This window comes from Drosophila eugracilis, unplaced genomic scaffold, assembly GCF_018153835.1.
Source record: "Drosophila eugracilis isolate 14026-0451.02 unplaced genomic scaffold, ASM1815383v1 contig_2088, whole genome shotgun sequence".
Taxonomy (NCBI): domain Eukaryota; kingdom Metazoa; phylum Arthropoda; class Insecta; order Diptera; family Drosophilidae; genus Drosophila; species Drosophila eugracilis.
The window spans coordinates 3515003-3527582 of NW_024572964.1; the positions used below are offsets into that span (position 1 = coordinate 3515003).

Here is a 12580-nt window from a genome sequence, read left to right on the forward strand (position 1 = left end):
TGCACTTGGAAAAATATTTAAAAAAATATATATATATGTAATATTAAATGAAGATTTAATTGAATGGTTTCTGGAAAGGGTTTGACTTAGAAAATGTTGCAAAGAAAATATTAGGTGATGAAAAACTTTTAGAAATGAAAAAAAAAGAAACTGAGAGAAGAAACAGGAAGCATCCATTCTAAAGATTTATGGATTATGGAAAGGAGGAAAATATTTTATATATTCATTGAAATCTTCTTGAAATTTATAAACAAAATATAGTTAATCTTGCATTTAAACCATAGGATTCAAACCTTTTTATAGTTATGTTTGCTTTATGAATCTTTTCCTCTCTGAAAAAACATTATAAATCTTCTCCTTCTAAGCTTTTTCCAAGACCTAGACACTAAGCTCAGTTTTTTCTGATTAATACATCAAATATTAACAATATTTTTAACAGTGTAAAATCCAAGGGAAAGAGAGCGGCCAAGTAGAGAGGCCGATCTGAGAAAAGCCCACTGCTGAAACTGGAACGCATAGCTCATATTTTGGATTTTTGATTTTCGAGTAGTTGTGGCCAAAAAGGCGGGGGAGTTGCCCGTGCCCACATGGCCTGGCCTATTCATAATTATTGTTGGAGTAGCCCCAGCCCCCGGAACCACCTTAAATGGAGCTCCATGTGCTCCATGCGTATGCAGCATGAGCCAAAAACTGGACACTCCGACGGAAGCCATTTATGGCATAAAAAATACAAAAAATTTTAAAAAAATACGAAAAATAATCATTGGCACACCCGTGTCCAAAAACATGGGCCCAGAGGATCAAATCGAATCTCTGGAATGCCAATGCAAAGCAGAAGGCTGCAGACTGCAGAGTTTTGGGAGGCTAAAGGAAGGAGAGTCACCAACGCAGACCAGTAGCCACATCCGCTGTCAAGTCTTTTGGGAAATTAACGCAGTTATTCACGCAATTATGTTACGCGATCGACCCGAAGAAAAGGTCTCCGATATGCCCAGCCCATCTCAGAACCCAACAAAAAGAGCAAGAAAAAACCCAGAAGAACTCACTCGCAGGGAATTGGAATTCCTGCGACGATCAGCATGAAATGTGCGCATTAGTCTTGGTCAACGCCAGTCCCGAACAGGGCTAATTGAACGGTACAGCTACAGCGAAAACCTTAACCCACTGAGGTTCTTGAAGGGAAACTCAAGAGGGTTTAATAATGGATGTTTCAGAGGAAGAAATAAAATACTATTCCTAAGGTTTAAATGAAAAAAGATCAAGAAGAGTCCAAAATGCTGGTTTGAGTATCAGCTTAACATTTTCAATATTTTAGATCCAAAAACTATAACATTCTCAATGAAGAATTGTCCAAATATTTTAATCCACTGACTTAAAACATATAGCATATTTATATAATATTATAAAAAAGCTTTTCCTTGCTAAAAATATCTAAGAAAAAGCATAAAAGTGAAACCTTCAGGAAAGTCAAAGTCCTTTCTTGAGGTTATTTTAATGCTGAAAAGCAAGTAGAATAACCACAAAGTTAACTATTTCTCATAATAAATTAATATATTTAAATCATAAAAGTATCTCATGATTTCTTTTTAGTTTCTAAAATATAAATTCCAACCCCAAATGGGTTAATATCATCGAAATTCTTTGTGAGCCCCAGCCTCGGAGCTGTGAGCTGGCATAAAAGGCAAAAGTGTGTCTCGCTTTTAGCCTTCGGCCTGATCTTGATTTCGCGTCATTATGATTCGCATACAGATTATACAAATTTCGTAAAAAGATATATATTCAGAGGGTCTGTCTGCTGGTTGGTCTTCATGTTTATGAGACATCTGCAGACAAACGCAGCGGGGTAGCCGGCGAACACACGATCTCCATCCTCATCAGCCAGGCCAATTCCATTTCGAGATTCGTTCAGCTGTCGGTATTTGTGGGCTACTGTTTCGAATTTTTCAAAGTCGCCAAATAATTTTAATGATCTGGCACAGAGCACAAAGTCTTAAATTAACTTAAGAGCCTTCTCGCATCTACTTCACCCCAATCATCCTCTCTGATTCCCTCTTTTCCCGCGACATTTTGGGGCAGTGAAAATGATTTATGGCATTCCAGAAAACCTAAGCTTCAGATTTGTGATTGGGGTTGGGAGTTAAAAGGGTTCAGATCAATAGATTATAGCTGTCATTAAGAGATATCTAACATTGTTGCCGGATAGATGTGTTTTGCTATTTTATTTATTTGCTTAGAAAAATGTTTTTAGCTGATTTTGGCTATACATTCCAGCTTTTGGATTGGCACTTTCTGTGAGGAATATTTTATTGATTAAAATGGTAAAAATCTGAAAATAAAACCTCCTTGGTTAAACGATTATTATCTTTCACAAATTTTTAATTTATTTAACCAGTAAGCAAAGATCTAATAACAAATGAAAGAACTTTTACCACACATTGTGATTAAATTGAAAAAATTTGTTATCCACGTTTTATAAGTAAGATTATCAAGACTAATAATGAATTTCAAATCCTTTCTTCTGCCAAGGAGGCTTTTTCAAAGACTAAGACTCATAGTAGTCATACAAACTTCATTAATCAAAATGTTAAAACTAAAATAGATAGAAATAGTAATAGATTGGATTCCTAAAGTAAGTAATTACAATTATGGATATCTTATATGGTTTTCCCTAAATATTAAATACGATATCAAATCATTTTAGAGCCTTTCCACTCGATGACCATTGGCCACTTAACCTTTAGGTGACTTTTAGCACTCGACAGCAAGAATGAAAAGTCAAGATCAAAAGTTGGAATTGACAATGTGAATGACTGGAGACACTTGAGTGGTGCATGCACCATGTTGTTTAGAACCTTCCACACACACACACACACACACATATCGTGTATATTGATAAAGATGGACATGCGACAAGGAAGCTACTCACCAGCGGATGCAAGTTCGTTGATGGATGAGTTCTGGTTAAAAGTTTCTTTCTTTCGGTCTTTGGTTCTTTCGGCCTGCTCGATTCGATGGCAGATAATGCAGATAATTTGATTAGAGTTTGTTTGTGTCGGGACCGTTCGTTTCGGTTCGTTTTGGTTTGCTTTGGTTTTCGGGGTTGATTGAGTTGTTTTGTTTTTTTGGTAGCAACTGTACTTGATGGGCCGCCTTGGTTAATTGATTAATACGACACGATTAAGCAGGGATTAAACTCTAGTTTAACTTTTGTTTATATTAAGTACTTGAAAAGGAGTCTTGACTATGGAGTATTGTTTGTTATTACCGAAAAAACACACACACTTTCACTTTGATTTGGAAATATTACTCATACGCCTTGTGTCCGGCATATATTAATCGCTAATTGCGTTGTGTCTTTTAATTTACAGCTATATATATATTTATATCAGATGTATATATATATTTGGTGGATAGTTCTGCAGGCAGAATTTCTCGGAGATTGCACGTTGAATGCAGGCTGACTCTCGTCCAGTGACTGAGCCAATGTTGCACGACTTTTGCATCGGAGCTGCAGCCTCGGCCGAAGATTGCCGACAGGATCTCGTCCTGGAGGGGAATCCCCATTCGTCAGCCGAAGCCCCCAAAAAGCACGAAATCCGAACCGAATTTGCGTGGGCTTCGTGCCGCGTTCGTATGTTTTTTGTCCGATTTCGGCTCTTGCTGCAGGACTAATCCTGGCTCCTGGCTGCTGGCTGCTCCTGTTCCAGCCAGCTCCTGGCTCCCAGTTCCATCCATTTGCATGGGCACCACCACGACTGTCCCCCCAGCTAAGGTGACCCGGCCAATGGGCGCTCGGCTTTCAAGGTCATACGTTTGACGGCCATTTTGAATGCAGCAGCACGTTCAATGGCCGCCCACTCATACACGCCTGCATTTCCTGGCCCAATGAGCTGGGCTCTGGCCCACTCAGTTGCCTTGGCAACGACCTTCGGTAGGCGTCGCCTCGACATTGGCATTGCCACTGAATTTCCACTTGAGGGTTGTTGCAATTACCTTACCCCCCCCAAGGTCACCCGCCGTCTCTGTCCTGTTTCGACAGCTGTTTGGCCAGAGTTGCCCTGCCTCTTCAAGGCGCTAAAAATTTGAAATAAATTTTAAAAATTTCGCCAGCCAATCTTCGCCACACCCGCAAAAAAAAAAGAAACACAAAACATCGAACAGCTCAGCAAAACTCATTTCGTTTAGTGCCCCATAAATTAATCAGTGAAAACAATAAAGATTTCAATATAATTTCCAACGACATCCGGTCGAATGCGGCACCAAATTTGGCGGAGAGCAGCCACTTCGCGGAGCTCCACATATGGAGGGTAAGCATCCAAATATCTTTATATATATAAGAGAAGACTATATATATATATATATATATATATTTATATATAAGAAGTCTCGGAATTAAGAGCCAAAAAAGAGATAAAGTCTAACAGGAAAGCTGAGTAAGCTAAAGATGTTTATTAAACGAAGTTGGGCTGACTTTTAACTGCCAAGAAAATTAATATAAAAAATATATTTTTATTAAATTTAAGAAATATTTACTTTGTTTACTAACTGCAATGAATAATATTTGCTACTGTGGGCAAAAAATAAGGTGAGAAAAGGAAAAAAAACATGGAAATGGGAAAGGGAAAGGGAAAAGAAGGGCATCTTTGCTACATTATTTCTCCTACTAACTATAGTATGAAAAGGTTACAGATATTATTTACTAAGATAGTCATCTGATTACTGTTTTATGGTCTCAGTTTTCTTAATGGCTAATATTTACTCCTTAAGATGTTAAAACAATGTGAAAACCCAAACCCAAACCTCAAAATTATCATCTTCCCAAAGAAATTTCATTTCGCTTTTCTCAAAAGCTGGTCAACTGGACATCTCCCATTGTTTGGGCCGTAAATTGAAATGCCAACAAAATGTGAATCATCTGATCAGCTCAAACTGGCCAGCAAAAAGTGGTCTGCCATTCAATAAAAAAGACACAAAAACACAAAAACATATATATTGGCCAGAAACATTTGGGCAAACATATACAAAAAAAAAAAAAAAAATATAAATGCGAATGGAAAGAATATAAATAAATGAAATTTCATTGTGGGATTTCATTGAACGAAAATGCTCAATGAGCGAGATGTACGAAAGTTGGCCAACTTGATGTTGGCTTTGATGGCTTTTCATGCATTCAATCCGCAATAAATATTCCGCCGTCCTCCCCCCCAGCCATCAGATTTCCCGCCTGACGTCACAAGTGTCCTAGATTATCGCTGTGGCAAAGAGAGAGGTAGACTGGCGGGGGGGTAGGCAACACACATCGGCCTCGAGGTGAATGTATAAACATGAACTCTCGGGGCAATTTCAGACAACCGAAATCACGGCACAAGTGGCAGCCAAACGCACGTGTAAAATATTTATTTGGAAAACGTCTGCAATTGACGTCGCCGCTATTTTCGCCTAAGCAGATCCGTTCCCAATCCCACTTCCGCCAGACGATTGATGGGTTTTGCCAATTATTCGGAGTTTTAATTTTGAATTTCCGGAAAAAATCTGTGAAATCAGTTTTTTTCTTTTCTTAGAATCACCCCTCGAGCGGGTCAGGCAATTTAGCAGTTTCCGATTGTTCTTTAACTTTGGGGAAAAAACTGAGGAAGCAGCAAAAATATTTCATTTCTGATTTTATAGATGCTAAGTACAAAAGTCATTTGATTTATTCAAAAATGATAAGAAATAATGACAGAATTACAGTGTTAGTTAATCAGGAAACTGTTCTAATCAAATATGACATAAAATCTACTTTAAAAAATCATTAAATCAGTTTTAAACATCCAATTTAAACTCAGCCAATTTGCATTTGACTTTTATTTCACCTTTTCATCACTCTAGCAACAGCCAAGCAAGGACACTCAAGTGCCCAGGGAGTCCTTCGCCATGCGGTTCGTTTTTCTCAATGAGCCGAAATGCCGCCCACAAAACACACAGCAACAGCAGCATCGGCAACATCGGCATGCCCAGCGGCAAAAGCAAAGAATGAAGGATAAAGGATGCAGGATAAGGGGTGTTAGATGGCAGATGATAGCTGGGGGATGGGAGGCGACACTTACCTACCACAGCCGCGGAGAATGTTGCCCTAGTTCCACAGCCCTTTAGTGTGTGTGGAAGCCATTTTTGCCATAGGTTCGCCTTGTGAATGAAAATCCTTGCTCTCTCTCTCTCTCTCTCTCTGTCGGATTTGTGACGGCATTTATTACGGTGGGGGTGGATGTTTTCCAACCCAGTGAGCCACGATGGACGGGGAATGTCATTCTTGGATTTTCCCCATCTTCGCGCATGTGTGTGCGCGTTTTTGGCCAAGGCAAAAGTTGGCCAAGAAAATCAATGAATGAACCGGAGGAGACACGTAGCCAGCCAAGGATTTTTATATATATATGCATGTGGAAATCTTTATTTTTCCTCAATGAACAACGGCACACGCTCGATGGGCATTGAGTTGTTTAGCAAAAAAAGAAAAAATATAATTTCCTTTGGATTTTTTACGACACCTCAGGCCATTTAAGACGGAATTACGTGCCAGAAATAACGAAATGCGATACCAAATGGCACTGGCAAATGGAACTTTGCGAACCACTTATTGCCGCTGCACTTCTACGTACTTTGGGTGCTTTAAACTTAATTGCACTTTTTACGGGCCACCTTTTTTCTTGGCCAAAACGTCCGATCGTTTTAACAAAGCGATATAAAATATTATCAAAAACAAAGGGAGGTTGATAGCATTTCATTTTAATTTGAATGAGAACTTTCAGTCAACCTACCTTTGCTAAGAAGTCTATCATTTAAGCTTAGTTAATATCTCTTTTCTTCATCTTACCTTGGTCCTTAATTGACCTGCTTAAACCACCGCTTATCCAACTTAAATCGACCATTTCTCCTTGGCAAATCCTCCCCAGCAGCCATATCTGGCTGAAGCACCCCCAGCATAATGGTTGGCACTTGACAGAACATTACCTCGAGGACGACGAATGACGATGGCTTGGCTATATATACGCACAAACATATATCCTGGCACTTGGAACTTGAAGCACTTGAGCCCATTCAGGCCAGCACAACAGACCGTTTGAAGGATACTTTTCCACAGGCAGCATTTGCGTCATTCACAAAACTGCGGCTCGTAACTTTGCCACATACTTGGGTGCAGCATTTTGCTGCGACACAATTGTCCTTCCAGCGCGGCTCGGCTGTTGGCTGTTAGGTGAATGAACCGACTCGGCGGATGACCCAGTTTTTTGGGCTGCAGAGCAGCCACAGGACACAGGCAGCTCCCCCATTCATCGGCATCCTTGCCGCGTTCAATGACACAACAGCAGCAACAGCAGCAGCAGCAGCAGCAGCAGCGGCAGCATGGCTATGAATGAAAAAAAAAGGACCTGTGCGCATGCCAAGTGGGTCAATATCCTTTGGCGTGACGTCACCAGTGACACAGTTAACCCAGTCTACATAGCATTTACACTGCATTTTCTTGGTTTTGTATACTTTCCGTTGTACAACATTTTTGCATTTTATTCTAAGTTGGCTCTAACAAAAATCGCAGGCAAAAAATGGATGAATCACGCAATAAGCGTTTTACAAAAATTTGATTTAAAACCATTTATAACAGAGTTCGTATTCTTCAAGCGACAACTGCGACGACGTCTACGGCTGTAAACCATAAAAAATGAAACTAAGCTTAAGAGAAAAGGATCCTCCATTGGGGTTTCAAGAGGATTCACCACAAGCGCACAGTCTGTAGTTTGATTAGTTTTAGCGAAAATCTCTTCCGTCTCTCATGTTGTACGTTTGCTATGTTTGGCAAGCGAATTCGCTTATAAGATCTCGAAGAGCTTCTTCAGCTCCACCATCAGAGCCCAATCCGACTTGATCAGATCATCGCGGAAGTAGTCCTTGCAGGCATCGATGCTAGGCCGGGAGATCTGTAAGGGAAAAGGCGAGGAAAATCAATGAGGAACTCAAATTGAATCAGTAAATCCTTTTGTTGTGTTTAGAAATTAGTCTTTGAACAGACTTTCTTTACTAAAAAAGAGACTTCTCAATGCTTTTACTTTATAATTAGATGATAAAAAATATCCAAAAAAATAATTAAAAATCCATTAAACTCTAGAAACCAACCGGCGAGTTAAATTGTATTAAAATTTTCGCCCCGCTGCCTATAAATGCATATTAATAACGCGCTGCGCCACTCATAAATCATTTGCATTTTGAATTAAGCAAAAATGTATGATTGGAACGTGCCAATTGTCATAACTCCAATGGTCGGGCAGGGGGATTGGAGATTCGGACGGGGTGGAGGAGGATCTGCTCCATCAATCAAACAACAGAACGGCACGTGTCTCCGGTTTCCCCAACTTCCCTTCGATTCTCCAGCTCACCCAAAGACAGACCAACGCATATGGCGCATAACAATTAAAATCATTTTCAACAATACTATTTTTTCTTCATATTTTTCGTAGCCGATTCAGCTTGAGTTTATATGCCCGGCAAACAACGCTTTATCGAAGCTATTTTAGTGTCGCCATTTTTTATGGCGCCTTTTTAATGCGTTTTTTTAATGGCTCGCATTTATGGCGAGTCTGCAGAGTGAAGACCTCATGAATAGTTCCACTTTCAGGCCCCCCAAAAAGTCTGATTACAGGGCGCCCTTGATAAAGACAGCAGAGTCTGTCCTTTGTCTGTGACTTCCCCCCTTCGCTTAATTATTATTTTTTATTCTCATCTCTCGATTTTTATTTTTTGGCGCATCGCATATTAATTAGACCCGATCAATGGTTTTGATTATTGGAGCCATATACTCGCGTCGTTGTCGTATATATTTATGTAGAAAAGATTTCTCTAAACGATAAGTGGGCGAAATAAAGCCTCTAAAGGAGTCCCCATTTATGGCCATGCATATTAATTAATGGGCAAATGGGCGAGGCTTTTGTCCGCCGTTCTAAAAGTTGAAGGATAACGCGGGAGTCGTTAAGGACTGAGCCAGAATTTAAGTAGTTTTTGATATGGGAACAGCCTTAGTTTAGTTTTATAACCCACAAAATGAGCAATCAATTGGCTGGCAATTCAAGTAAATTTAACCAGAAACCAACTTTAATCGAATTTTCCGCATAATGAATGCATTTTCCTTGAATTTAACCCCATTAATTTCCTTTGAAAGCCCACTTAGCTCTCCCCTTTAACCAAATCTCGACTAATTGCAGCTATTTTTAGCTCCAAACCAAAGGCCTTGTCCAATTTTGCAACCGAACCCGCAAGGCCGAAACCAAAGTCGTCTATGGTTGACCTCAGCTCCGATTTCCAGGGGGGTTGCAGTAAGGGGGGTTGGGTTTTCTGCTCTCTACTCTCTGCTCCATTTTGGGTCGCCGAATGCGTCATAGCTGATAAAAAGGCGAGTGCACAAATTAAAGCCAAAAAAGCACACTCACACACACACCGAACGAACCCGCTGCAAAAACACACACAAACTGGGTCGACATCCGAGGAAACTGGGTTAGCTCGATGATGACGATGCTCCCGTGGGTCATTGAACTATGCAAGTGCACTCCCGTGGAAGGTAAAACGTGACGTCAGCCGGCTTCTCGGGTCAAATACGGCGGATATACATCTGGGGTGATGGGATGATATGTACATGAAGCCCCTCCCCCCCACCCCTTTCTCCTTTACCCCCTGGAAAACTCACTGCATGCATAAGTACGTATCATCAGGTCAGCCATGACATAATACCCTTTCATGGCTCCCAGGTTCTTGCAAAGGCAAAGGCAAAGGCATTGAGGGCTATAAATAGTCGGTGGGTGTGTGTCAATTGGGGTGGCGGCATCTAGCTTAATAGCTTTTGATGGAGGCTGCACTGGGAAAACCCAATAAGGCTAACGATAAAATAATAATGTGACAACCTAAATGGAGTTAAGCCTGAAATTTGTACAGGAAAAAGGAAGGTTTTGAATGTTTTTGAGATTTACTTTCTTCTTGAAGATTAAATGTTTCAGTATATACGAAAGAGTTTTCAAGACTTAATTAGCAATTTGAAGATAGAAAAGCAAGAATAAGATAGAATTTATAATTTAAGATCTTGGAAAGAGAGTAAAAAATCCGATCAAGAAAGTTTTCCCCTGAAACTTCTTAACCATTTCTAAAATCCCAGCATAAACCAACATTTTCTTGCAGTGCCCATTTGATCATTCAATTTGTAGGCCTAAAAATACATCTATTCATCTTTATTTTTACGGGGCATTAATTGAATAAAACGCTCTGCCAACTCAATGGGCAATTAGCGCCGCCTGGCGTTTTGACGTCACCGATGTCACCCGCTGATAAGGGACCGAAAAATGAATCGAAAATGAAGTTAGCTATCGATTTTGGTTTTGAAACAGCCACCCATCGCCACCACCCACTTCCACCCACTCTCATCAAGGGCGTTTGACGTCAGAGAGAGCTGGTAAGTAATTGTTAATCAAATGATTGAACGAAAGGAAGTTGCAAAGACCTTTCAACGCCACTTAAGCCAGTTAAGTCATCGATCGAACGCGATTGTTTTTGCTGTTGTTGTAGCCACTTAACACTTAACACACACAACTTGGCCATGTAATTTGATAAGCCAGCTGGCCGTTGTGGAAGTGACCAAGGTGAGGTGGTCGGTCTAGAGGTCTGTCAATGGAGTGGCTCTGCACCTGGCCATCTAACCCAGCCAACCCATACCAGGTGCAATTGACAACTTTGGCACTTCCCCGTTTCGATTGCCGCGGCTTAAGTGATTTGCACTCGAATTCTCACTGAAAACTCACTCAATGATAGGCAATTGATAGATTGAAATGTTAATTAAACTAAATTCAATATTATTCTAACTATCTGTAAGTAATTCAAACGATTTAATTAATATAAACAGCCCTCTTCTGGTAGTAACTTATTAGATTAAGTACTTGATGTAAGAACAGTTTTACTTCTTATCTGAATTAGCCACCTTTTTAGGCTTTAAGTATTCTTTACTTGGAATAAATTAAGCCAGATATTCAGTCTCAACATGCTAATTTAAGTTTAAAAGAACTTAAACTAAGCAGCCCCACTAAAACTATTTAAAAACCAATTACACAAAACTAACCTAAAGTAACTAAAAATAGCTAAAGCCAATATTGACCCACTTCACGTATCTAATCCAGTCATAAACATCTACCACATGCCCGACTAAGCGATGATATTGCGTTTCTTAATTTCCCGACAATAATGCACTCGAGTCTATCTCGAGTTCCAAGTTGATTCTTCCGCTCCCGAATTCTAATGAATTTATTGTCACGTCTTTTGTTTGAGTTTCTAAGTAAACTCAAGTGGCAGGCCCTTGAGAGTTTGTAGTAGTTGGACTTACCTTGCTGACCAGCATATCCTCGGCCTCGAAGTGGCGACCAAACATTTTGGGTGATTCCCCGGGAATCGGATCGATCTTAATGCAAATCTCTTGACCCTTGCGCGCAAATTCGATTTGTTTGTGATTCGATTCGATGGAAGTCACGATTCCAATGTCCACAAACTGCAATGGCAAAAGAAAAAGAAGAGAAATTGTGAAAGTGTTTTTATGCATACGTGGCCAATGGGGCGTATGTGTAATATTACTGCAAATTAGAAATAATCAGATGGCCCAAAAGGGGGACTTTTTTTTTATGGACTGGGGACTTCCGCATGCCGCCGACTGAATCGCTGATAAGTTTCACCAGCTCATTTAATATGCCAAAGCCGTAAAATAACTCCACGTTAAGCGCTAAATAAAAGGTTTGCCAAAAAAAAAAAGCAAAACAAAAAGTAAAAAGGCAAAAAAGTAGAATAGGCCGCGTGGGTGGGGACATAAATGGGTGGCGAATGGGTGGGTCTTATCAGCGCATCTGGCGCAAGTTTCATATGCGGTGACCACTTCCTCAATTCCACTGATAAACTTGTGGGTGGATAGTTGTCTGTACACTCTGCTCTGCTTATTTATGTTTTTTGTGGAGTGCCGCGGCGAGGAGCTTACCAGATAACATTGAAGACCAAACTCTGTCAGAACACTCGGAAAAACTGGCAAGAACTTGTATGCATTTCCCTAAGCAAACCTTTTAAGCTCTTTTAAGGTTGAAAAATTAAACATAATATAGTTAAAAATACTTCTTCTTCAATACTTCCCCATTTTAAGCCACAATCTAGACCAACATTAATCCGTTCTAGGCCACTAATTTTCTCGTTGTGCAGCGAGTGCTCCTATCTCGATGGCCTAACAAAGTCATTGAACCAAATTGTAACATGTTTGTTGTCGTAACCCGTTTGCACTCGACAAAAACAAAACAGGAAACTGTTGCCAACGTCGCGTTTCCTGTGGGCGCCCCAATGGCGGTCGACGTCGCTGCCCTCGTTCGTATTTCATTCAAACCAAATAAATTATTGAAATTTTTGTTGTTGGCCTGTTGCTATCGGTGCAAATAGCTACAGCACATAGCACATTTACACACCCTCTCTCTATATAGAAGGCAGAAATGGAAAGAAAAAAAAAACAAAAAGGAAGAAGAGGGGGTGGTGGAGTGAACAGCATTTGTCA

The 12580-nt window shown here is 40.2% G+C and overlaps 1 protein-coding gene across 1 annotated transcript in view; it reads right to left on the reverse strand.

The window, feature by feature from the left end:
* Positions 1-7512: 7512 nt before the first annotated feature.
* The window catches only part of LOC108107967 (eukaryotic translation initiation factor 5B), a 33838-nt gene continuing 28770 nt past the window's right edge, over positions 7513-12580 (reverse strand). The window contains exons 8-9 of the mRNA XM_017215808.2: positions 11384-11545; positions 7513-7949 (exon numbers count right to left, since the gene is read on the reverse strand). Coding sequence (XP_017071297.1) covers positions 7842-7949; positions 11384-11545 — 270 coding nt within the window. The 3' untranslated portion in view covers positions 7513-7841. The remainder of the gene's footprint in view (positions 7950-11383; positions 11546-12580) is intronic.